At 46.3% G+C, this 27,842-nt stretch overlaps 1 protein-coding gene across 1 annotated transcript in view; it reads right to left on the bottom strand.

The window, feature by feature from the left end:
* CACNA1E (calcium voltage-gated channel subunit alpha1 E) overlaps positions 1–27,842 on the bottom strand; it is a 234,373-nt gene that overhangs the window by 129,898 nt on the left and 76,633 nt on the right. The window contains exon 7 of the mRNA XM_059728377.1: positions 1,574–1,677. Coding sequence (XP_059584360.1) covers positions 1,574–1,677 — 104 coding nt within the window. The remainder of the gene's footprint in view (positions 1–1,573; positions 1,678–27,842) is intronic.

Here is a 27,842-nt window from a genome sequence, read left to right as displayed (position 1 = left end):
ATGTAGGATACATGTGAGTAGGGACCATTACAATTCAGCCTCCTGCTATCTCTGCTCCATACCCAGACACTTTCCACTGTAGGATGTACCTACACACCAGCTGTTCCCAGCTGCTTCAGTTTCACAGTCTCCTCAAAAAGCTAATGAGGCATCTATCACTACTGTACTATGAGTTCTCTGCGCCCCTGGCTTTAGTGGAGTCTTCAGCATTGCAGCTGGATCAAACCAGCCACTAAAAAAGCCCTGCTTTTTTTACTGTGCTTCCCAGCTGTGTTTTACCAGCTCTCCAGGTCCAGATGGGAAAATGAAAAGCTGGGGTAGGGAGGGGAGGAAGAGGGAGATGGGAGGCAGGCATCTTCTCAACAAGTCAAAGGAGCAAAGGATGTGCTGCATATGAGTATGTTGGAGAAAAAGCACTAATTTTGCTACAAATCACTAAACTGGAGGAGCTCTGTCTAGCAATTCTGAGCAATGACCCTTCATTCTCTTGTAGCACTTATGTGGCAACCATGTTTTGGCCAACACATGGAGAATTGAAGTGGGAACCTCCAAGGCTTAAATGAAGGACCCATGACTCAGTAGCTGGGGGCTGTAAGAATTCATTTCTGTGAGTTGGCAGAGTGGAATTTATGAAACATCCTTCACCAATGGGTCACAGTGAGACAGCTTCCTGTCACAGTGACTTGAAATGTCTTCATATCCCAACACAAAACATCACACAGCATTGGCTAGAAGGATGATAAATGAGGGAGCTCAAGGGTAAAGCCTCCTAAATTCTGACCTCATTGCTTAGCACAGTGTAGCTGATTCAGAAAGACTGGAACTGGTCTGAGCTTTAATATCATACCAAAGGCATGGAGATGATGGGACACAACCCAGAACCCTCCAGCAAGACGCAAAGCCTTCTAGATGCTGGAACTCATCAGCAATGCATGGGGGGGGGGTACACACCCCACCCCCCACCCCTAGATTGGCCCTCACTGGCCAGGGAGTGGGGGCGCCAAGAGAAGTGCCGGTGGCACTTCCGGTTTTGCCACCAGCACTTCCAGGTGTCAGCGATCAGCCACTGGGGGACCCTCCTGGTCAGAGGCACCAGTCATCCATGCTGGAACTCAAATAGCAAATGCTGCTCAACACTCTGATGACTGCTGCATCAGCACAAAAACTCCCTGTCCAGCGCAATAGGGTGTCAGGTCCACAAATACAGCACTAGGCTCAGGCAGCAGGAGCAGTAATGTGATCAAATCAAAGGGCTGGGAAGTGTCAGGAGAACAGAGACATGTGAGTCTCACTAATATAGCTGCATCAAGGTGGCCCTCCATACTCCAACAGCAGTGGCAGAACTGAGTAGGAAGCCTCATAGGGCAAGATGGAGGAGATGGCTGCAAGTGAGATCAAAGCTATTGCAGCCCAAGCCTCATTCAGGTTAACCCACTACAGAGAAGGCTGTAGAAGGTCTTGCTATGAGGATGTACCCATGTGCCACAAGCCTAATCCAAGGGCCACCAGCAGTCAAGCACAGATTTAGGAGGATTAATGGAAACCCAAAAGAATTGGAAAATGTCTTGCTTACCCAGAAAGCACTCCCAAGACAAGGTTGAGAACAAAGAAGGATCCGATGATGATGAGGGGGATGAAGTACAGCCAGTTCCAGGTGGCTCCTAAGGCATCATTGGTCTGAAAGAGAGAAAAAGAGTTACCTTATATTCGACCTGTGTGTGACCACAAGGGGCTCAGGTTGGCAAATCCCCTGCAATTTCATAGCCTCGAGGACTGCTGCAGGATTCTTCACTTTGCACAAGTGCAATAACACTCTGTTCTTTCTTTTCCTTTTGTTTTTGCTACGTAGTTCATTCAATTTGCTATTTCATACCCATCACTGGTCAGGCAGAGAGCTTTTTGCCCAGGTTCCTCTCTGCCTATCATGTTCTGTACTCTCCCCATAACAGATAACTCAAAAGTACATGCTCTCCTGTACTGGATCTTGAAGCCAGAGAGGGAGAACTAGCTTAGCATCAGATTGGGCAGAGGCAACTACATACACAGACCTGTCCAGATCCGACCGCTATGCCCCAAAGAGGACCCACTTGTCAGTCTTTCCTTAATAAAGTGTAGTTTGGAGCTGTCATGCTATCACTACATCACAGATATAGGTAGAGGCTGGGGATTCAATGGTATCTGCAGAGGTGTAGCTAGAGCAAGGCCTAAGGGGAAGAAATAAGACCAGGGAGGTAGCTGCCTGACTTAGCTAGCCTTATTTCCCCAGGGGAAATTCAGCAGTGACCTGGGCCAAGAATGAGGGTGGCATGGGGTCAAAGCTGGGCCAGAATAAGGAAAAGATTGAGAAGAAACCTGGAGCTAAATCTAAGGAGCTGGAAAAGTAAAAACTGGTAGGTTGGCTACTGAGCTGGACTGGGGTCGGAGGGAAGGAGCTGGTGGCTGTGAATGAGGGGGAGCGGTAGAGAACCTAGGAGACCTGGCCCTCAAGTACATGGCTCCTTGGACATTGTTCCACACTGATGAAGCTCAGGCAAAATAACTGGAACACATTGGCAGCCTGCATGCTGGGGTGACATGGTGGTGCCACCACCCCCTGGAATTCAGCAGCAGGGGAAAGGAGGGGAAGAACGGCCAACAGTGATGTAACCCCCACTTTCACACAGCTATTAAGGCTCCACACTGCAGCTAGTCATCCTGTCTCCTTCTCTCCCTGCTGCAAAGTTTGGAGGGACAGGGGGGAAGAGCAAAGGGCAGCAGGCTCTGGAAGCAGGAACTCTGGGCAGACCCCACATCAATGAGATCAGAGATCACATGCAGAGCTCGCAGCTGGAACTGCCAAGGGTCTCACCAGCATCCAGCATCACAATGAGGTGCTACAACCACATCCCCTTCAGTTGTGTAGCACATGTGCAATGAGACCCATTCCTGAAGAGTATGTGGCTACACCCCCATTGCTGCAATCCTGAATCCACCCATGCCTGTGCATCCACAGCTCCTGACACAGAACCTAAGGGGCCAGGACCCCATGCCTGAAATGGTATCAAAGTGCTCAGTGGGTGGGTAACATGGGTGAAACCAAGGTCAGCCTGCAAACTGCACACAATCAGAGTCTCCACTGTGGGGCTGTTTTTCCACTCCACCACCTCAAACCTCTCTCTACCACAGCAGCAGCCTCAGAGAGCACTTGGCTCAGCCAGTCAACACAGGGGAACTAATTCACTCCTGGCTTCGTACCACAGTAACACTTCTCAGTTAGACCAGACTCCTCTGTCCAGCCCAGGATTTGAAGAGGCAAGCCCAAGCCAAAGTGTCCCACCTTCACTTCCCCTTTCTTCCTCCACCACTTCCGCAGTGCAGTTTTCAAGCCAGAATCATCCACCACACAGAGCCTGTATTCTGGACATGTCACGCAATGCTGAATATAAGTAGGCACAAGTCCTGTTTCCTTCCCTGAGTCCCTCTACAGCTAAGCCACAGTGGGGGCAAAGACACTGCCAAAGTGAGTGGGAGGGGACATACCAGTATTTTCTTCCGTCATCCCCGCATTACTACAGCCAAATCTGTAGCTGTCTCCCACTAGAGCAGTGGTTCTCAAACTGTTTAGACTTGAGGCATCCCTCATTAGATCCTATGTAACTTTTGTGAATTGAGCAGTACCATAGTTCAATTTTTTTTTTTTTTTTTTTTTTTTTTTTTTTTTTTTTACAGATCTTGCCTCCTTGCCGAGGGGTTTGGCAGTGGAAGCAGGGGAATGGCCAGGCAGGAACAAGACTCAGTCTGCATTTATCATCTCACACCTCCTCATCTCCCCACACCTTGCGGCACCCTTCAGAAGATATCATAGCATCCCAGGGTGCCCTAGGACCCTGGTTGAGAATCAATGCTCTAGAGGATATCAGAGAGCAAAACCAGTCACCCGATGGAGGAAGTCAGGTTTCACATTATAAGTCTGTAAAAATGCATGATCCTAAAACAAAATTCTAGCTCAAACTTCCCTTGAACTTAGAAGGCAATTCCATTCTCCTCAGACCCATTGCTATTACTAGAGAGGGAGCTGCAGGCCAGGATGTAGGGGAGCTGTACGTTTTCCAGTGCTTGTGTAAAGCAGAACACTAGAATTGCCTCTATTCCAGTCCTCAGCTGGTCATCACTTCAGGGCTCCCTGAATTCACACCTACACCATACCGTGAAATAAATAAAGGGTGCATCTGCAAAAGGTGCTGCAGATTGGGAGGGGAAAGATTTATGGGGAGCATTTTGTGCAATGAAGCTGGTGTCTCGACAAGAGGCTGCCAACCTTTTGTCCTTCCAGCTCAGCTTTTTCCAAGCATACGTCTAGTCTGATGGTGTCATCACTAATAAGGTGTCACCCATGCTGAATTATTCCATCACTGCTGAAAATCAGAAAAACGAAAAGGGAAGAAGCCGGCACCAGGGAGAGCTCTAACTGCAGGGTAAAGCATGACAGCTTAAAAGCCTTCTGGCAAGCTTTGCTCAATATCTCACTGCAATTATTCACCAAACCTTTTAATAAAGTACTGCCCCTCTCCACCTTCCAGCAGCTTCCCAGTCCCCATTTGTCCTCTCTTGTCAGGTAATCTGCACATGACGCTGGCCTGAACAGTGATGCAGCAGAACGTGACTGTCTGGGGGAGGTGGCATCAATCTTGTTGGAATGAAAGACTCTTTTTTCCCCTAACGCTAATTAGGCTCTCATCTTCATCTGAGCCATTGGCATTGCCTCTCCAGATTGCCCAATGCAGGAGCCAATTCAAGTCTCTTAAAGAAAAGTAACCTCCAAAGACTGGAAAAGTGGGGAAAAAATGGCCAAGGAAAGGGAGAACACCCTCCTGCGAGATGAGAAGTTGCCAGCTCCAGCCTTTCATCTGGGACGCTGGTTAGTCGGTTTCTGCACCCCACACTCCTTTATCGCTTCCCAAACGTTTTTAGTGGGAGAGACTCCAATGCACTGACTGCTTTTGAGAGAGATTGAAACAAGGCTTTAAAAGAGGCTCCTGCAATCTGACCAGAACAGACTGATGCTGAGCACTTGAAAACAAGAGTCAGATGAGACTGCACAGCTCACCCAGGCAGCAGCCTCTGGGGCCTGAGTCCTCACTGCTCCAAGCTTTGCAGTGCTTTGCTTCAGTAATGTGCCATCGAATAAGAACAAGTTTCTTCTCCCAGCCAGAGGCCCAGCCTTCTTCTACCACAAAGGCTCAGCTCTTTAGAAAGTAGCATAACCCACTCCCTACTTTCACCAAAGGCAACACTGCTGCTCTGGAACGAGCCTGCTGAGGCTCCCTGGTGCTCTGTGTGCACCTCTCTTGTTGTCTCTGCCTCGCTTTCCTCACCTGCAGACTCTAATTACTGAGAGTGACACACAAGCAAGAGGGGGATCATGACAGATGGTGAAAGCAGCTTGGGGGCGGCAGCACACCTGCACCAGGAAAATGCTCTCAATTACCAGCAATTTCAGCCCTGACGCAGTGGCAATGTTTTCTTTGATGAACCTGCCCGGCTGGGGGTGTTGCCACCCCCTCCTTAAGTAAACAGTCACACATGGCAATTATCACATTAATCCTCCAGAGGGGAATGAGGGAGGGATGGGTGGATGGATGGAGAGGAGGTGGATGGGGGGTGATTAGAACCCACATCTCCACACAGCCCAGGTGGTGAGAGGATTGGTAGCTTACTGCAAGGCTGCAGAGGAGTCTCTCCTGCCTTTTCCAAGCCAGTAGGGAAGCAGCAGAATCACAGACAGGTGGCAGAAGAAACCCAGTTCTTCAATCACCTGAAGAGCGGAAGTCACATTCCTAGCTTCCCAAAGGCCTCTGCCCCAGCCAGGCCAAAACTGGATGAGAGTCATGATTCGCACACTCTATAGTTCCTACTCCATGGCTAGTCCTCAGGTGCCTCTGAAAGGTTCTGCACTTTGTGAACTCCCTTGTTTCATGGGTCCCCCCCCATGTCACAACATGCTCCTGTGTCCTCCACCACCTGTAGACCACCTCAAAAGATGTATCTGGGGAGCCAGCCATCCTCCTGAGAAGCACATTGCTTCCTCCTACACAGCGAAGCTCTTGACAGACTCCCAAACTGTAAGGCCTGAGGTTCTCACATGAATAGCAGCAGTATGGAGCCCTACAAAGCACTCAGCAGTCTTCTATGGAGACCCCCATCTAAGAGGCAGTATCTGGGATGAGTCAGACAGCAGCTCCATTGTGCACCTTGACTGGTGGGAGGTAATTGCAGGTAAGTGCAGACTCTGAGATCTGCTGAACAAGAGAATAGTTGGGTGTTCACCTCTCTGAGTGCTTTGATCCCCAGATGGAACACAGGTCAGCAACAATCCACAGGAAAAAGACATGTGAGGGGCAAAGCTTGAGAAAACTGACCTCTGGATTGAGGTCAGGACCCTGTCACTCATTCTGAATGTTGCTATCAACTTTTGCATTAAATTGAAGGCACCTTTCCCTCCTCCCCCTGAGGTGCATTAAGAGTGAAGCTGGCCATTGCTCAGTGCATAAGGCAGCATGAGGTAGTGAGCAGGGTACCACTAGCGTGGGAATCCAGAGTTTTTAGCCTCAGCTGTACCACTCATTTGCTCTGTAATCTTGGGCAAGTCACTTCAGCTCTCTGCCTGTTGTGTCTCTTTACACAATAAGCTCTTTGGGGGAAAGAGACTGTCTCTTCCTCTGTGCTTGGGTAACACCTGGCACAATGGGACTATGATTTCAGCAAGGGCCTCTGGGCTCTTTTTATAAATACACAACCCACATCTTGGAGACAATTGATTGGGACTGAGACTTTGTGGGTGCAACTACACGTGACACTTCAATGTACATTAGTCTAAATTAACGCACATTAAGGATGTACGTTTACACGTGTGTGCCCTTAATGCACATTAAAAATATTAAATTTAGGCTATTTCTGCCTAAATTTGATACCTGCAAATGCAAGTATCAAATTTAGCCACAAATAGTTAAAGCACATTAATGAAAATGTAGATGCATTAAAGTGCATTAACATTGTGTGTCAACTGAGCTGGGAATAACTTTAGTCCCAAGTCAGTCGACACACAGTGTTAAAGCACTTTAATACCTGCACATGTAGACACCTGCCTAAACCCTCTTAATGTGCATTAAGCTAATGCACATTAAATTCAGGCATGCTTAAATGCACGTGTAGACACACCCTGTGAGTAAAATATGTTTAAAAACTCACCCAAAAGGACTCAGCAGGCTTCAGATCAGAGTCAAATGGACTGGCTCCAGCTTTATCTCCTTCAAGCTTTTAAGTGAATTTATTGGAGAAGAGCAGTACTGGATTTACAGCTCTGGAATCCACATTTATCTGCCACGCAAGCAGACCACGGGCAGCAACAGTGCACCATCCTCAGTCCTGGCCCACTCCAGGCAATGTGTCTTGAATGTTACCAGGAAGGAGCACCAGTAAACATGATAGGTCTCCATAGGTTCTTCATCATTACCCATGCCAAAGCAGAGGGTACCACTCGGCATTAAGAGATGAGATGAGAGAGAGAATCCATTTGACTATGAAACAGTCTGAGTAGCAAGTACAGTAGTAACCTTCCATCACTACAGACCTGGGGCAGACTCACTTCTGTGACCTAGTGATGAGAAGCTCTCTATAGTATTACCAGCCACCTGAAACACCCAGGTTGCTGCCTGTCCTCTCCTGTCAGGGGAGGGCCTTCCCAAGGCATGCTATGAAGTAGCAAAGCTGTTGAGCATTCCTTCTGCTGCTCCCTCATGCATCTCTCTTGAGCCTTTGCAAGGATGCTCCAGTCATATCACAGGCAGCATCCCCAGCTGCATTTTGAAGTGCTCTTCAAGCAAGAGCCAAGATGAAAAAATGCAACGGGCTACAGCAGCTAGAGACAGCCTATGTCTGCTAGACACTCAGGAGGACTAGGAAGTCAAGGAGAAGAGGAGATGGAGTTGGCAGTAGTGGTAAGCACTGCAGTAATTTCAGGACAAAAAAAAACAAGCTTCCTTTAGACAGGAGAGGTGAACCTGGCAATACCAGCTCACCAAGTCCAAACTTTTAAGCCTTCTTGTCAGCCTAAAACACTACCTGAAACACTATAGGACCACAGATTTGAATCCATGTGCAGAGGAGGTAGAAACCTCCCATAACCATGACAGCTACATCCATCCAAGAGGCTGAAGCTGACTACAGTTCAAGTGAGAAATTCTCTCTCTCCAGCTGAAGAACAACTATGAATTCTCTTCCACCCAGTGCCAGAAGGCTTGGACCTCAACCCCTTCAGAATAAGAGATGAGCTTTTCTTCTTCCTATGATCTTTGCTCCCAAAAGTTTAATTTAGATGGCATCCATCATGTTTTCAACAAACAGGTAAGAACCACAACTGCAACCAAGCCAGTACAACCAAGCACTGCTACATGGAACATGACCAATATTTGGGTTCCTTTTGTTTATTCTGCACCACAATGATAGGGAGGGATGAGTTAAACCTTCCTATACTGGGTTGATTTAGATAGACTTCTCCACTGATGTTGCAGCAGATTTTCTACTACATGTCTCCTCTCCACTGATTGTTTAAGACAAACTTCATACAGTGTGTTGGGACAATGGAGTAGAAGTGAGGTTTCTAAATGAGAATAAGACGGAGCAAGAGAATGATGAGGTGGTTGGGAACAATGAGAAGGACTCTGATGCATGAGCTGAAAGTTCTCTTCAGTAACTGCCTAATGCACACATGCATGGTACACACTTGTGTAAGGGCATTTAGTTAATCCCTAAGTGAAATACAAAACAACTAGCTATTCAGTTCAACCACACCACATCCTACTACCTAACTGGCTAGGAGAACTGCCATTGCTAGAAAGAGACATCAAGTTACACTGTGAATATGCACATGGAGAATGCAACTTTCTTAGGATACTAGAATGAAACCCAGACACCATAAAAAGCACTGAGTAAGGTTGAACCAATACAAACCAAATTTAAAGGAGTGAGTATTTCTAGGGCATTATGTAGCTTGCAATATTTCCACCACCTGAAGGACTGTCAGCTGCTCAGGATCAGTTATGATCATGACGACTCCCAGATAGCAAATGGTCATCTGTACAACTGACAGGGCTTCAGAATAGTGGTGTGATGGACTACATGCTTTATTGTGATATTTCTGTATCAACTGCATTCATGTTGTTATACTTTTGTGTGACTCAGTTTACCTTCTTACCCTGTGCACAGAGAATGAAGGGTTAAATGCCATGGCTAGCTACATGCAAGAGGGACCTTCAGCATCTACAATCTTGAATGTCTTTGTCAACATATCAACAAAGGTGCGATGCCCAACACAGAGAAGGTGCCCAGAACTATATATGGCAATCAGAGAGCAGGTTGGGGGTGAGGCAGCCTGTCAGCTCCTAGACATGAGGGTCAAGGACTCAGACAAGTGGGTGAGCTCTGGGAACTTAAGGAAGACTGGAAAGGGAGCAGCTGAGTATCTTTTGGGGTGCTCAGAGTTATGTGGACTGCTGGATGGCCTTTGCCCCAATAAATGGCTTTACTGTGCTGTGCTGCTTGGAACTGTGACTTGCATTGGGTTGTTCCAAGAGGACGTGAAGTCTCTCTCTTTGGAGTGGAACTGGATGTTTTCTCCTTGAATCAGGGCCATGGAGAACCAGGGAGGATGAGAGACCAAAATACCAAAATCCTTGGAGTGAGGAAGAAGCCTGGGCTCCACCCTGCTCCACTCTAGAAGCAATGCTTGGGCTGGTTTCTGGTGATACTCACAGAAACCTAACAAGGCCATCATGGTCCTAAATAAGCAGCCCCCAAAGGGCACTCCAGGACAGGTAGTTAAGGATGGTCATCCCTGTTCCATTTCCAGCTGCTTTGGAACTCAAGCTCAGCTTCTCTCCTTGGAAAGCTAAGAGCTCAGTCCATCAGGGACATGCGTGCGGGAGTGAGCCATCTGGCCCTCAGCCAGGGAAGCATTTAAGTGCATGATTCAACTGAAACCCATGGGAATGGTTACAGGCTTAAAGTCATGCATGTGTGTAAATGCTTTGCTAGACCAGGGCCTCCCATTAGTTGAAAGATTGATTGCAAAAGGACAGACATGTGATAAGGGAGATTTCTTACACAAACAATCCCCCAACTAAGAACACATCCCCAGAGAAAACCAAAACATCTGCCAACCATGTCACATGACTTATTATTAATGAGGTTTTGACAGGCTCTGTATTTCCACATTTGTTATTGGTGGAGTCCAAAGTATTCATCTGAGTTACAGTCTCTTTCCCCCAAGAAGGTTGTTGAACTGGAGGCCTGTGGTCTGCAGGCTTCCTGCAAGGGCCTAGCATGTGGCCCACAGGCCCTTGCAGTCACCTCTCCCACTGGTGTGCAGCAGAGAAGGGCCTGGAAGGGATGTGCCACATGACAACAATGCTGGCTGTGGGGCTGGGGACTGACTGCATGCCACTGATTCTGCCCACATGGTGGGTATGGTGGGCACCATGCAGCCTGAGAGGCAAGGTAGGCCGGACAGCACCTGGCTGCAGGGAAGTTGGACAGCCCTGCCTGAGTTACAATATAATTAATTATTGTACATCAGTGACATGTTTGCAAAGAAAGAGGTTTGGATTTGGTGGTCTGGGAGAGTCCTAACAGACTGCGGCTATCAGTTCAGTCATAGAAATCATAGAGAAGTAGGGCTAGAAGGGAATTCCAGAAGTCATCTTGTCCAAACCCCTGCCTGAGGCGGAATCATTCTTGTCCAACTCATCCTATACAATCCATAATCTAAACTCTTTGTCAAACTACCATCAACCCTGACACAACACAAGACATAACACCCTAACCTGCCACAGATAGAGCAGGGGATTCACAGCAGCCAATGTCCTGCTTCTATATAAAGTTGTTAATTAAGCTTAAGAGATTCTAGATAGAAAGCCACACCCCCTGCTACAGAGGAAGGCAAAAACCTTCACAGTCTGTACCAATCTGACTATGGGGTAATATTCCTTCCTGAACCCAAATATGACAATCGGTCTGACGCTGAGCAGAGGGGCAAGACCTTCTAGCCAGGAACCTCTGGCTTTGGTCCCATCAGGAGTATGGTTAATAGGGTGCCTGAAGCAGAGGGGACTCAGCTGAAGACCTGGTGAATATGAGGGAGTTTTAGGTTTGATCTTGTTTTTCCCCAGAGAGCTCTTTTTATTTAAAATAAAATGAGCTTCCTCTCTAACTGGAAAGAGTCTTGAGCTAGCACAGAACCCTACTTGGAATGGCATCTATACGCTTTACGGTCTAGCCCCTGATTGATATCATACCCTGCAGTTCTCATTGCCATCAGTGGATGCTCAGCACTTCTCAGGATCAGACTCTTTCCAGGTTATTTAATTTTTGTTGGCATTTTTATCTCACCACCCTAGAACTCCAAGCACCAACGTTAACTCCACTTTTGCACTGGATTTCAGTGGTTACTATTCTCTGTTCCATTTGCACAGGTTTTGGCATATAAATGGCCAGAGTCTGCCTCCCTCTCTGTGTCCTGCTGCCATAGCTAAGAGCCGTGAAAGAGCTTGAGCAGGCTTCCCCATGGTGTAATGGAGAGGGGGCAGCTGGCAGGGCATTCTCTGCAATGTACTTCTCCCCTGATCTGAAAAGAGCCCTTCAGCACTCATGGCAAGGATAGATTCTTTAATAGAGTTTCTGGGGGAGGAAATTGCTGATGGAGGGGTGATGTCTAGGAAAGGTGGGGATTTATTTATATGAACTCGGTGCAGTTCCGTTTGCTATTGTGATAGGTTATGGGTTTGCTGCTGGCTTCTTCCTATAGTAATTGCACTTTTAAAGACCTGTAAAAGGTACTTGGTGAGCAAAAAATGCTTCACTTGGGGTTTAAGAAATCTAAATAAATCTATATCTATATATACGCTGGTATAAGTGCAAAGCAAGTACACATTTTGCAGCCCACGTGCACCCTCCCTCAGTCTGTATATATGGGAAAGTTTCGGATTTATTTGCTAAGGGGAAGAAAACAACCCTTCTCCACCCTAAAAATAAATGCCAACATGTGATACTTCTGCAGCAAGTCTTTGTTCCTTTCCATCTGCACTGTTTTTACTGTGTTAACACCTAAAAGGCCACATTCAGGTCAGGAATCAAGGTTTCATCATGGTAAGTACTGCACACATATAAAAACAGAAAAGCAGTCCTTGTTCATAGTGCCAACAACCTAAACACTCCCTGAGCATAAAAAGCAACAAAGCCCCTTCAAAAATTTAGCAAATGTCTCCATATGCTGTAATGTTCCAGGTTCAACTGAGTACCCTGTCCAAATTCATCCACATTAGAAAATAGCCTGTGTGATTTCTGCTTCCATCCAGATCAAAAAAGGCACGTAATTAGATTAGCATAATATGCAATCATTACTGTAACCATTTATCTGTGACTTACCCATGGACTAGACTGTACTGAGCCAGAGAAAAATGGATCCATAAAAAAAGCTTAGCCTAAATTGTGTGCATCTGTATTTATCTGCACAGAAAAAATGTCAGCTTTACCTGTGGGGCCCTTCTTGCTGGCACAAGTCTTGTGGGATCCTAGAGATCCCAGATTAAGCTCTCTGGCAAGACCTTTAGGAATGTCCAACTTAATCTCAGATTCACCCACACAGAGATCCATTAAAAGTGCTATATTAAAGCTGACCCCTATGTACCTGCAAGAGAGGCAGATCCTGTTATGAATAGTTATGCACATTGGGTGGCATCTGGGATGACCCAGGTTGTCAGGAGATGTTAAGTATAAAGCTAGGAGTCCATATGTAATTAATCTACTGGCACTTTTAACAAGTCCATCCAGCTCGGTTTGGCAACATGCACAGAAATAAGCACACCACTCACTCCTGCCTGCATTGTGAGCTGAGCTGAGTAAAACTTTTTTGACAAATAGTAAATTCAGTGAAAAATTCAGCATTGATTGTCATGTAATTAGTCATGAATCTGAGTCAAATTCAATTAATACTTTCAGCTGGAAAAAAAATTGCAGCTGTAGCTCTGAAAAAGGAATCAGGGGTCCCACTCCATGGTTAGGTCAATCACACAGCGTAAGGGGGACCCATCCTCAATTTCCCTCCTGAGCCCATACCTCCCAGGGGAGGTCCCTAAGCACAATGCTATCGGGTATATATTCTAGGGAGTTGGGCGTACTCTCAATTGCCACTGCTGGCGATAGGCAGGGACTGAAACCAAGGCTGTATGTGCACTGCCAAAGGATCATCCCAGGGTGATTTGAGGGAGGGGGAGAGTAGGGGAGTCTAGCAGCTGAATAGAAGGTTCAGTTATCCACACATCCCTAATAGTTAGAGACCTGACTCACTCACTGACTGTCTCTGTCTGAAGTAATTTCAAAACCTGGTTCAGAAACAAGGAGGAGGATTTCCCCCAAACACTATAGGATCACCTAACTAAGCAATTAGTGGATATGCCGGACAGACATCTCCACAGTGTGAGTGCAAAGTCAGGTGGAAGTGCCTGAAAACTGTGAGAGTATGCACATCACTGACAGGAGTACATGTTTTCATATAAAGTGTAAGTAGTAAAATTGTTAGGATACTCACTAACACAAGATGGCCACCAAAGAGATTCAACCTTTTATCACGGCTCCAGCTGTGGAGAAAGACTCTTTCATCCTTCCCATTTATGAATTTTGACAAGGAGGTTTGAGGGAGCAGAGAAAGGCAGGTCTTTCCAGTAGTTGCTTGCTCAACACCCACATCATTCTTTTGGTCTTCCTGAATGTTCAGAGGGTTTTGTATAGATGCCTAATTTAAAGGAAGGGTACTTTCTAGAGATCAACTCCAGCTGGAACACTGGAAAGGAAACCACCAGAGCCCCAAGATGAGGAGCCGGACTCCCAACTTTTTAAATCCCACTTCTGTCCCTGTTGGGTAAAGCACTCTCACACTGGGGGACAGCTGGGATCCAGAACTGAATTCTGTGACTGAGGTCCATCTTTACAATCCTCATTTGCAGAGTTGCCTCCTGCTCCATCCCCAGAACTCTTCCTCCTTGCCTATTTTGACACGCACCTCACAAGGATTGAGAACCCATCCAGTATAGATTCCATCGTGCACACAGAAACATACAAAAGCCACACAGGAGAAGCAGCAAGCCTTGCACATTGTAGCAAAAAATCACCAGTTTGCCTAGAATGTCCAACTCCCCTAAAGACCTTGTCACAGGCTGAAAGACTCTCCATCAAAGTAACAAATGATTTTTTTCACTTTAATAGCTATAATTTGATCTCCCATATGTGGGGCCATGCTTTATTCCTGACTGGCAGCGCCTGGTATCCATCAACTATCCAGTTAGTGTACAAGGTTTGAATGAAAATGCTTTTCTTTTCTAAATTAGCTTAATAAGGAAATTAGTACATTTCCTTTGCAGATCAAGGGCTGGAGTGCTGCTTTACCAAACCCCGAGGCACAAGAAAATATAGCTGTGGGATGAAGGTCAATTACGGATATCACACAATTAAGACAACACATACACTGCTCTGCAGACTCAGGAGCAAGTGTTCAGTAAAAGCCCTACATCCAACAATGCTGTGCTCAGCTGCTGGGTTTCTGCCTTTCTCCCTGAGCCTGCATTAAGCCACTGTATATGAAAAGGCAGATTCCTCCGCCATTCAAGAAGATCTGAGTTTAGGACCTAAGTTTCATATGAGTCAGGGCTGGAAGTGATATGGAGGCAGCAAACTCTGTGGCAGTGAAGGAAGACCCTTCCACCTCACTGTTTTTGCTATGGTGTTGGCTCTGGAAAGAGACATGTCCAATTATTTTTCCAGTGGTAGGCCACTGGTGAAAGGCAGGGGGTTGGGTTGGGTTGGGGCACTGCAGGCACAAATTTCTGGGGACCTCAGAAGGGGTAAATGACCCTAAATAAATAAGTTTAGCTTCAGATTCTGTCTGTCTACATTTTGAACAATGCAATACCAAATAATCTGGGTCTGGTACTCATAGCGCTTCTCAGCCTTTTACACCTTATGCCTCACCAACCATTCTGTCAAAAAACCCGGGTCCTACCATTATAAAAACAAAACCCCACAAAATTGCACTGTTCAAGATATCTGTTAATTCATCTATTTGAAGTGCAAACAACTGATTGTTTCAACTGGGCAATGAGTTGAAGTCCCACCTACACGACCTTCGTGTCCCACCCGTGGGACGCGTCCCACTGGTTGAGAAACTAGCAAACTTCTTTCTAGCTGCTATCACATGCAACTGTGTCCTCTCCTCCCCTCCTGCCCCCAAAATAGTATAAACCATATGGCAGCCCTCTCTTCCTCTCCACTCCCTGCAGACTTGACTCCTCGACTCCCCTTAGAGTCATGCAAAAGCCTGGCAACCCAAAAACAGAGGTTGTAGTGAGTCTGCAGTTGGGATTCAGAAGATTCAAATACAGCTAGCTCAGATTTCCACCTGGCTCTAATTTTCAGGGGTGAAAAAGGAGTTAATGTTACACCCCACACATGAAAGCCCCCATGGACTCCATTGCTAACATCCTCTCCCAGCACAGCTCCCTGTCTCGTACTGTCCTTTTTATTGTAACAGTGAAAAATGGAAAAAGTGGGCCCTGGTGGTTTCAGTACATAGCCAAAAGCCAGGAACTCCTGAGAAGAGAGGAAAAAAATATTTTGTTCCCAAACCTTTTTGATTGGGACAAAAATGCATTTTGGGGTCGACCAAAATATTTCATAAATTGGGGTCAATTCTAATGAATTGTTTCCATCTTAAAAAAAGCAGGGGGAAAAATTCTGAAAAAATGCTGAAGTGTTGTTTGGACACTTCCTAAATGAAGCAGTTTGATTTGTAATTTTCGTTAAAAAAGGGTACTTTGCCTTTATTGAAAATAGTTTTAAATGTTGAAAACAACATGAAAACAAAACATTTGATTTTGATCCAAATTAAGTTTTTTAATTCTGAAATGTTAAAAAAAAATCATTTGGGATCAATCCAAAATAACTCTTCCCACCCCCAATTTTCAGCTTGGAAGAATCAGTGAATCAGCACAACTCCACTCTGTAGTTTTAATTCTTATTCTTACACTGACTTCTCCTGCATTCTCACCTGAACCAAAGTACTCCCATGAGATAAAAATATTTGCTTAAGTTCCCTGCTGGGAGGATGAGGTTTTCATTATGTTTTATTTATACAGACCTTTGAACTCATCATCATTCATTAAACTCTTTACTCAGCAATGATGGTATCCATGTTTCCAGTAGAAAGCTCAGTCATTAGATGCTTGGAGCTTTAACATCAGGGAATGCTGACTGAGGCGTGTAATCTCTCTTTTCTAGTAATATGGGTTTGCAGAAATCCTGTTACTTGGGGTATTTGGAGAAGGAGCAGGAATATAGGGTCAGGAAAAAATTCAGAATAGAAGGGGTGTTTGAACTTTTAGCATCATTATGGAAAGGCTTTCTCAAAGAAGATAGCCTTGCAACATTTCCTAAATACAATCAGACTCTGGATTGGTCTGATCTCCCCTGGTAGATCATTCCATAGGTTGATGCCCTGGATGGAGAATGCTTTATACATACTTCTTCCTGGTTATGAGATATGTGCTGTCCCAGCGACAGAGGTTCTATCACAAATTCACAGATCCAGGTACTGTTTGATGTAGCTGAAGTCTCACCCATTGACATTCCAAGATTTCTGAATGTTCTGAAAAACCAGGCATGTTGGTTTAGGCCCGCCGCTCTAAAAATGGAGCTATAAGTTTGAGACATTTAGAAACCTCCTCAAGTAGAGTTATAAATAAGACAAGCTACAAGACAAATACAGTTGTACATTTGGGACATTTAGAAACTTCCTGAACAGGGGGTGCTAAAAAAGTTCAAGAAATGATCAAATATCAGCTGAGTATCTTGGAAGGAAAGAATTAACTGCTCTGCAGTAGGGGGAGGGACAATGGTCTGGTGGTTGAGCCTCTGTATTAAGTCTTGAGAGACTTGGGTCCACCTCTGTATGATCTTAAGTAAGTCATTTAGGCCCTGAGTCTGAAAGACATATGCTTATGTACTGTCCTGATTGGACACTCTTCCCTAAATCAAAGCTTTGATCTCTCCATTCTTCATTTCTCATATGGAGATAACAATACCCCCTCTATCCCATCTTTGCTCTTTCTGGAATAGGTGGACTGTATTTTCTTTGGGGCAAGGGCCATCTCTCACTACATGTGGATAGCACCTACCACAATATGTGATCCTGGTGAAGATTTCCCATAATCAGGGACAGATCCAGAGGGGGTGAAGTGGCATGACTGCACCCCTCTTTTGAATTGGGCCACACCACAGGAGTTTCCGGGGAGTTTTTATATTCCCTAAAGCAGATAAAAATCCCTGCTCCCTTCCCCTTTCTGTTCAGAAACACACCCTTCCCTTCCCTCTACCCCCTTCCCCCCCCATCACTGCTGCTTTCCCCAGAGGAGGGGGAAGCACCAAAAGGGGAGATGAGAGCACAGCAGGGGTGGGAGGAGGTTACCTTCCCTGTGCCTGACCCCAGGGGACTGGGCAGGGTGGAAGAAATTACTTCCCTCCATGCTGCTGCCACTGTCCCCAGCCCAGCTAAGCCCAGTCCCCAACAGTGGACAAAGCAGCTGCAGCAGGCAGGGAGTAGGTTGTACATACAAAGTCTGCAGCATGGCTTGCTGCTTCTGTACCCCAATCTGGGAAATCCTGGATCCACACCTGCCTATAACACATAGAATTACCATATTTTCATGCATACAGTGCACCCTGGAATAAGATATGTGCCTTATTTTCAGAAGGCAGAATGAAGAAAAAAGATCATTTCTTGTAGTACTATCTGTTCTGCCCAGTATGGATTGCGGGCAGACTCTGCTTTCACTCTTTGCTAGGTAAGTGGCAGAAACTACTTTTACTGTATTTCCTCATATACAATGCACATTCCAAATTTCTAAAAGCTGACTTTTGGAAACAGATGTGTGCTTTATGTGAGAAGATATGGTAATAAGAAGGGAGGTTTAAAAACAGTTTTGCAAAGTTTCAGTCACACATTCCAAAAACACTAAACTTGCTAACAAAGCTATGAGCTCTGCGTTTAAAGAGGATGAGCAGCAGATGCCAGACTGGTCTGAGCCATCCTTCTCCCCCCATTATGCTCTCAAAGGAGCTGCTATGACAATTCAAAGTTTCTTGTGCGCTGTCAGAGCACTTTTCCTCTTAAAATACCAATGTTTATTCAGGCTTTTAAAGCAGAAGGTCTAAGAGAAAACCTTTGCCTTGGAGAGTATTATAAAGGGGGAGGGTGTTGGCAGGGAGTTTTTGACAGAGCATATTGTTAAATGTGTGGATACAGCAGACACTGTTTGTTTCTTGCTGTGTCATTTCAGCAAAATGCAGGAACATTTGGCACACACTAAGGGCTCTCTGGCTTTGCTGAGTGTTAAATATAAGGGTAAGAAATGAACCAAGAGGAAAATTCTTACTTTCTCCCCTCCTTGCTACCCTGTGGAACAGCAGCTTGTCTGTATAAGGAAGGCAGTCTAAGCAACAGCAAGCCATATTCATTCCTGATGTCACTACATTGAGTTAGTGGAATGGTAGTGGGGATGAATGTAATGCACTGATGATGCACATCTATTTAGAAAATGACCTGCCATTTAAGAAGAAAAATGTTAAAGGTTCCTCTACCAGTTTAAACATGGATTCACAAAGAGGATCAATAATGTTCCAAGGAAAAGACCAAACAGCAAAAGATATACATGTATTTTGCCTTGGCAGCTCTGTTGTGTAGCACAGCACTGCATTTGTGGGACACCCTCTGTTTGCACTGATCTGCTGTGTCTTGTGAAAGCCTAGCAAGTAGACGCTCACACCAATATAAACAAGGTACAGATACATGTGAGTCATTAGAGAATGCTCTGAATGCTAAAGTTTGGCAATGTCTGGATCCAGGATCCTGGCTCAACACCCGGGAAGTCCGGGTGAGGGTGATCCCCTGCCCTCCATTAATGCTGACTTTGTGAAGGAACATCTTGAGAAGCTGGATACCTTCAAGTCAGCCGGCCCTGACAATCTTCACCCCAGGGTACTCAAGGAGCTGGCAAGCATCATAGCCCAGCCTCTAGAGTGGATCTTTGAAAACTCTTGGCGCTCTGGTGTCGTGCCCGAAGACTGGAAGAAGGCCAATGTGGTGCCTATCTTCAAGAAAGGGAGGAAAGTGGATCCGGCTAACTATAGGCCCATCAGCCTGACTTCTATCCCGGGGAAGATCTTAGAAAAGTTTATTAAGGAGGCCATCCTTAATGGACTGGCCGACGCCAACATCTTAAGGGATAGCCAGCACGGGTTTGTTGCGGGTAGGTCTTGCTTGACCAATCTCATTTCCTTCTACGACCAGGTGACCTATCACCTGGAAAAGGGAGATGAGATTGATGTCATATATCTTGACTTCAAAAAAGCCTTCGATCTGGTGTCTCATGATCGTCTCTTGGAGAAACTGGCCAATTGTCACCTTGGGTCCCCCACGATCCACTGGCTGGAAAATTGGCTCCGGGGTCGGACCCAGAGGGTAGTAATTGATGGAAGTCACTCATCGTGGTGTCCTGTGACCAGTGGGGTCCCCCAGGGCTCTGTCCTTGGACCCATACTGTTCAACATCTTCATTAACGATGTGGACACTGGAGTCAGAAGCGGACTGGCCAAGTTCGCCGATGACACCAAACTTTGGGGCAAAGCATCCACGCCAGAAGACAGGCGGGTGATCCAGGCTGACCTGGACAGGCTCAGCAAGTGGGCGGATGAGAATCTGATGGTGTTCAACGCCGATAAATGCAAGGTTCTCCACCTTGGGAAGAAAAACCCGCAGCATCCTTATAGGCTCGGCAGTGCTATGTCGGTTCGCACTATGGAAGAAAGAGACTTGGGGGTCATCATTGACCACAAGATGAACATGAGCCTGCAATGTGATGCTGCCGCTAGTAAAGCGACCAAAACACTGGCTTGCATCCATAGATGCTTCTCAAGCAAATCCCGGGACATCATTCTCCCCCTGTACTCGGCCTTAGTGAGGCCGCAGCTGGAGTACTGCGTCCAGTTTTGGGCTCCACAATTCAAAAAGGATGTGGAGAAGCTTGAGAGAGTCCAGAGAAGAGCCATGCGCATGATCAGGGGTCAGGGAAGCAGACCCTACGATGACAGGCTGAGAGCCCTGGGGCTCTTTAGCCTGGAAAAGCGCAGGCTCAGGGGTGATCTGATGGCCACCTACAAGTTTATCAGGGGTGACCACCAGTATCTGGGGGAACGTTTGTTCACCAGAGCGCCCCAAGGGATGACGAGGACGAATGGTCACAAACTACTACAAGATCGTTTCAGGCTGGACATAAGGAAGAATTTCTTTACTGTCCAAGCCCCCAAGGTCTGGAACAGCCAAGCGCCTTCATTGAACACCTTCAAGATGAAACTGGATGCTTATCTTGCTGGGATCCTATGACCCCAGCTGACGTCCTGCCCTTTGGGCGGGGGGCTGGACTCGATGATCTTCCGAGGTCCCTTCCAGCCCTAATGTCTATGAAATCTATGAAATCTATGAAATTATAGAGATGAAGGTTCACTTCCCAACCTAGGCCCAAGTTTCTGCAAAGCTGAAAAATATTGAGGGGTTGGTTTACACTCAACATGCTTAAAATGAAAGCATGAGTTCAATTCAATCATTAGACTGGGATGAGTGCAGAAAACTGGCTCTGTCGTTTTGAAGGTTACAAAGATTTTACTTCTTCAAGACAGAGCTTACAAAAGTCCTTCCACATTTAGACCAAGTGTAAGCATCTCACATACTCAAAGCCACCTCACCATAAGAAGCCTCAAGCACCTACCACCCTCCGAAACTGTAGATCAGGCAAAGAAACCAGAGAGACACCTGACCTAAGGAAACACAAGTCAAAAAAAGAAACAAGATATTTACAACTTTACTACTGTTTGGCCAATTTCTCCTTCACTTGGTTTACTTTTCCACTCTCAATGACATCTGAAAAACAAGCCAAATCAGAACAAAATCCACTCAGCTTCTGTCAAGACACACATGCAAAATTTATAACTGTAATGTATCCACCTGGAATTCCACCACCAGAGCTGGTACGTCCCTGGCTCTGGAGCTAACAAGCGTTGCAAGGCTACAAAGATTCTGCATACTCCTCTGTTTCAAGCCAGTAGCCACTTGTCTTAATACTACTGTCACTATTCCAATAAGGTGTGGAGAATATACAGAGCATGTGATGATGGCATCTGATATAAAGGTTTTATTGGCACTTGTGTAATGTGCACAACCCCTTTTTCTTTGCTACTGGCAAATCATACAATCAGCCCATGTTCTTGCAGTAAACCCTTTACACCATACTAGCATGTAGTCTCCGTGTATGTATACATGCCTCTCCTGTTCATGCACACACACATGCACACGCACACACACACACTATTTCCTTCTCTTTTTCCACAGCTGCTGCTGCTGCTTTTGTGGCTGGTACAGAGTCAGCAATTGGATCCTCACACATTCTGGGCAGCCGTGCTGCTGAAAAGGCTGGGATCTGACAGAAATAGCTGCATAGGTAATAAGATTTGTGCTTGCTACAGAACTGTGAAGAGTGCTGGGTGTTGATTACATTTTCATACCTCCCTGACAGGATTTTTCTTTTGGTTCCTCCCCCCAGTTTATTTTTATTTTATTTTTTTAAGCACAAGCAGGGGGCTCTTCCCCTTTTGTAAATGATCTAGCTTGAGGATCTAATACTGTCCCAGGGCACTCATCATCATTCATTAAACTCTTTACTCAGCAATGCTGGTATCTATGTTTCCAGTAGAAAGATCAGTTGTTAGATGTTTGGAGCTTTAACATCAGGGAGTTATCAACATCCTTCCACTCGCACATCTCCTGGGCACATTACACAGAAAACCAAGCATTCTCCCCCCACCACCTCCCTCCGGGTCATTCCCTCTCTGTTTCCACCCTGCTCCTCAATCCTTACACACAACTCTCCTTTGCAGTTGCCAGCCATCCCTCCCCTTTTCCCTTCTGCCTCTTGCTCACTCTCTCACTGCCTCTCTTCAAAAACACCCCTTTATTTTCTGTATTAGGAAAGGGAATATTAACCAGACTGCACACCATTTGGAGAAATCACTACCAATTACCGACTGCTTCCTCCTCATTTCACTGTCACAGAGAGAACCAGAGCTGGGTTTAGGGCAAAGCCAGTTTAGGCCAGTTACCCAGAGCTTCAGGTCATGGAGAAGTGGCCATTGGGCTAAGTAAGTGCAAATTATCCTAGGTGTGTGTGGGAAGTGAGAAGGGCCCATGGCTTAGCTTCTGTCCAGGGCCGTCACCAGTCTAGTGCCAGGTCTGATCATAACCCTTTAACCTCTTCACTGCTGCCCCCAGCCAACCCCAAAGGAGACAGTTCACTGGCATAAGCAGAGGCTTTTCTGTAATTAGGCTCTCTGGAGTCAAATCCTCCATACAGCTCTCTGCTGGGTAAGCATCTGGGAGAAGACTTTACAAAGCGAGGTCTTTGCTTCATGTGTGCCTTTTATAGGAGCAGAAGTGTGATAGACTTACAGGTGATCCATGACTCTCCTTGCTGAATGCCTAGCCATCTAGCGATCCCCTGGCTTACCCTGGCTGGTAATGACAGCGCAAGCAGGATGCTTAGGAAAGGCGTTCAGCTTGAGGAAAAGGAGAAAGGGTGCTACTCCTACTGAGTAAGACCACACCTTTCCTCTCCATCCTCACCTCCCTGAGGATGAGTTTCTGTGTGCAGGGAGAGCTGGGAAATCTCAAAAAAAAGAAAGGGCAAGGTATCAAACCTGGGGCAGGCATGCTGGTGGTGGGGCAGGAAGAGGGGTCCTCAGCACTCCCCAGCTTCAAATAACAGGTTTCCTGGGGTCCTAACATGGAGACACAGTGCAGCACCAAATTCTGCTGGCATAATCTTACTGACCTCCATTGGCGCACCCCAGCCAGGTGTTTGGCCTAATGTCTCTGTTGAAGACAGGGACCTTAAGCAAGGTTCTGAAAACAAGGAGCCACCTAGTTCTCAAGAACAAGCAGGCTGAATTGGAAAGAACATCGTTCTGCCCTCCTCTCCCCGCATCTGAAGAGTAGTGCTCTAATGCTTTGGCCTCAGGGAGACATACAGTGGCATCAAGGGTAGCAATGTCACAACACAGGCATCACATGGCTGCGCCACTGTGACACAAATGTCACAACACCTCCAAACACTCTGATGCCCAACAACTGTAACCACCCCCTTCTTCCTTTACTGCTTATTTGCACAATCCCAGGAATGTGCCTACTTCCTGCTGCAGGATCATCCTACTAAACATCTGTGGAAAGGGGTGGAAAGTTCCTGAGGTAGCTGAGGCACAGAAGAGTGCTAAGGGAAGCATGGAAATGCTTGGGACTACATCCATCCCAGGACTGCCTGAAGGGCTCCATGGCATAAACAAGAAATAGGCTAAGCCATCATGGCCAGAACCAGCTGCCAACTATCCAAAATATCAGAGGGGTGGATATGGGCAGGGGGAGCGACATGACAGCATGGTGTCGTGAATTTTAACAGACCTTGGAAATGGTAGATTAGAAAGGGTTGACTGGAGGCATTGTAACACCCTGAATGATTTTTGTGCAGAGCTCTTAACACCCTGCAGTCCATTTGCTTGGTCCTGGGCTCTGCTACAGTCATTGCCTGTAACATCCCCTGGTATCGCTTTCCTTGGGGCCCTTTCTGGGCCTGTTCTGTCCACACGTCCCGAGTCAGGTACCAAATGGTGACGTTCTGCTCTGCTGAAATCAGCAGAATAAGGATACTCACAAGTTCTCCATCCCGTTCCATGTTGGACAACTTGAGATTTAAAGGCCTCTTAGCTAAATCAACCCCTTCTTCCTAAGCCCAGCATTATACCCCTAAATGAGCCTTTTGCCTACGTCAAGCAGGCAGACAAAGTTAGATCATCACAAAAGAGAGATAATTCTCCTGAATTCACCCTCTTGGTGATTGAGACTGAGGATTAATCTCACTTAATCGCCTTTAACTGCCCATTTTCTGCCAGGGCTTTGTTTAAACCTCTCCCTCTTTCAACATTCCTCAGAGTCACTAGTATTCAGTTAGCCAAATTAGCCAACAGCCATGCAGCTCTGAGTATTGTAACAATGATCCAGGGGAATCTGGCAGGATCAGAGAAAGGCCAAGGGCTGCAGAGCTGTCCTAGGGGAAGTGCAGCAGAGCTGTTTGGTGGGGAAACCTTCCAATATCTAGAAAACAGCTATTAGCAGTGGATAAAAATAAAGTAACACACATTCTTGCTTTCTCTCTCTTTCTGCCCAGCTGAAGAAGAGAATTGATACTATGGGGAGAATGCACAGAATTTGAGACAATGGGCATGCTTACATGTTGCCATATGGCAACGTTGCTACGGCACAGTGCTTTAGTACTTCCAAAAGGAAGTACTAAAGCATAGTGAAGCATGGGCTGTTACTGCACTGTGCGTGGGTAGATTTCCCAGCTATGTTGCTGCAACAGTGTGCTATACTGGGGGAGCATACCACTACAGTGGCATAGCTGGCAATCACATAGTCTTAGCCTCTCTCTGCCTCAGCTCCCCCTAATTTACAAATGGGGATGATAGCACGCCTGCCACACAGAGGTGCTGTGAGAATAAGGCCATCAACAGCTGTGAGGCATTCATATCCTAGAATGCTGTAGGCTGAAAGAAGTGCCAAAGACAGACTGACCCCAGTGCTCTAACATATCAGTGACTGGCACTGTGTAGTAGAGAGTTTCCCAAACTATGACTGGGAAACCTGGGGAATTTGGTCCAAAAAAAAAAACCCTATAATTTCTTAACACACACATGCACACAAAATAAGGCACTGAATTTAAACAAATCCATACCTTAAGCCCCATATTGATGTGTCCCTTTAAGGCCATCAGATTTTTGTCACCTGAGAGCCACAGTGCACAGATTCACACAAACTCACTTGCATGTTGCTGTTGCCTCTTATCAAGGTTTCCAAAAGTGACTGGTGGTCATACATAGCTCCATTCCTTGGTGCTCAATTTGAGACACCTGAAAGAGCCTGATCTTAAAAGGACAGGGGCTCAATCATGTTCCTTTAAGGCATCAAGTAAAGCCACCCAGAATCACTAATCACTTTGCAAAACCTTGGCCTTTGCTAATAAAGCCATATTAATTAGCATGCATGGCTGGATTTAATCTCTGTCAGATCAAAAGGCTGAATTCACATGGTTTCAGTAGTCCTTGAGCATTTGGTTTCCTGTATGTACTGCAGATTTCACTAGGTTACCTTTTCTTTGATGGCAACATTCGCTGTGGCTCATGCTTAGTGTTGCGGGGCTTGTGTTATAAGTTATGACATGATGTCCTTTATATAGAGTGCCAACACAGATAGAAATTTCAGCTCGATGTTCCCAATACAATTTCATACAGAGAGGTTGTCTGGGCTGTTTCTGTTTGTCATCCATCTATAGCTCCTCTCTCCCCCTCCTATAAGGCAGGCTTCTTTTGTGAGCCACTTAGCATTGTATTTCTTTTAATCCACTCTTCTTGAAGCAACCCAATCTCTTGTTTTTTTATAGGCACTCTTAAAAGAGCTGCTACTTTAAGAAGCTCTATCCCAGGATCATTTTTCACATCTAACAAGTACACCTGCAATTTCAGAATCATTTGCAGGCTGCTGTTTAAGTCAAATACAGGTGGGACTTCCTGTTCTATTATTTCAAAATCTCCTAAACCCATCTCTCCTTATACAAGCGAGTGTTGCTTTGCTACAGTGGCTCATTTTTTCTCCATGATGCCAAGCAACACACTGTCACTAATATTTCTGTACATATATATCCTAACTGACGCCACTTCACCCCAGCTCCAGTCCAGAGTCTATTTTGAAATTCACATATTGTTCTAGGGTCCAATTCTTTTTCTAATACCAAACACTAACCTGTGGTTACATCTTGCTTTGGAAATTTGAGAAAACCAGCCAAGAAGTCTGCTTCTGCAGGATCAGGCGTTTATCTCCAGTTGTATATTCTTAAAAAAAAAATTTGCTTTTGTGTTTCTTTGTACTCCATGCTCAAAGTGACACGCTTTTGAAATACAGTTGCATTCTGTTGCACTTGGCTGGATACCTCTGTGTTGTGCTGTGACTGCCTCCACATTTACTGCAAGCTCACGTGGCCTTGTATCTTCTCTTCATCCCTTGCCACACACATGCCTGTTTTTTTGCTGCTTTTTAATATTTGCATTTGGGAAGAGGTTTTCACTCGTGCTGCAGAAATCCATTGCCCTCTGCAAAGTCAGGTCCATTTCTTGCAATAATCTTTCTTGCAGAAATCTTGGTTATCAGTTACAGTACAAACCATTTCTTCTCTAATTAGCACATCTGTGCATTATTTAAATTCACATGACTTTCTTAGGTCAGTAACTTAACATTACTGGTTTTGCCTACCAATTAGTTTCTTAGGGAGCTTCCACACGTGACAGGGGTTTAGTCCACAGCGTTTTATCCTATGCCCCCTAAATTGAAACGGTGGATTTTTAATTGCACTGTCCCTGCTGCCTTCTCCCGCCATGCCCAAACACAGCTGCCCTCCTGCCACCTTCCCACACTGCTCATGGGGCAATCCAGCCTGCTCCAAGGTTGGCCCAGGCATCCTGCCAGCCACAGGAGGTTGCTGAAGGCAGAAGCAGCGAGGGGCCTGACCCATTTTTTCTGTGAAGCCTGCATGCCTCTCCCATGGTTGTCTGCATCGCTGCAATTTGCAATATTGCAAACTAAACTACAATGGGATGTAGTTTAGTTTGCAATGATGTAAACTCATTTAAAACCCCCAAAACTCTTGCACGAGTGTAGCATGATGCCATTAAGTCACACAAAGTGACATTTTCGCCATGTATACATGGTAATGACATCATAGGTGACTGGTAGTGGGTGCACGGGGGTGCATGTGCCGCCCCGATGGGGACGGTGCCCCCCTGACAGCTGTCAATAGGGCGGGTGCCCCCCCAACCCAACAGGGCCGCCGTCATCAGCGGCTTCTGCAAGTGCCCCCCGCCCCAGATTCAGGAGGCAGCAGTCATCCATGAATGGCATCATATGTACAAGTACCCTTAAGTTAGGGGCAGACATTACACGTAAACTGGTTTAAATGATCAGAAACTGGTTTAAACCTGTAACAGAACAGAAGTTCAGTGCACATGAACCAGTTTAAAATGGCCAAAACTGGTTTAAGATAAACCTTGTTGAATGTAGTATCAGATCTAACTGATTGAGGTCAAACCAGTTTATGGAACTTCTATCGCAGACCCCCTCCTGGTCAAGTTAAATCAGAGTGCCCCAGCATCCCAGCATGCTCTGCAGCCCTGGGCTGGGCTGTGCTGTCTGCTCCAGAGAGCAGGGCTGGCCCTGCCCCTCTTCTCTCTAGCCAGAGCAGGGGCAGGGACATGGCCAGATGCCAGCTCAGCATGGCCCCCTGAGGTGAAGGGGCAGGGTGGGAGTTTATTTCCCCCTCCCTCCCCTCTCTCACTGGGGACTGCAGTCAGGGTTGCCAGCCCCAGCTGCCACCTCCACCACTCGCCCCTGGCCAGGCAGACTCCAGCTGGGGTTCCCTTGGGGGAGAAGGGAGCGAGGGGGGGGATAAACCCCCTCCCTGCCCCCTTTGCCTCAGGAGGCCATGCCAGCTGACATCTGGCCATGCTTCCTCCTCTGCCAGTGGTAGGGGAGGAAGAGACTCTGACAGGGGCAGCCC

This window comes from Alligator mississippiensis, chromosome 5 (assembly GCF_030867095.1).
Source record: "Alligator mississippiensis isolate rAllMis1 chromosome 5, rAllMis1, whole genome shotgun sequence".
Lineage (NCBI taxonomy): Eukaryota > Metazoa > Chordata > Crocodylia > Alligatoridae > Alligator > Alligator mississippiensis.
This window is presented reverse-complemented; position numbering and strand designations above follow the sequence as displayed.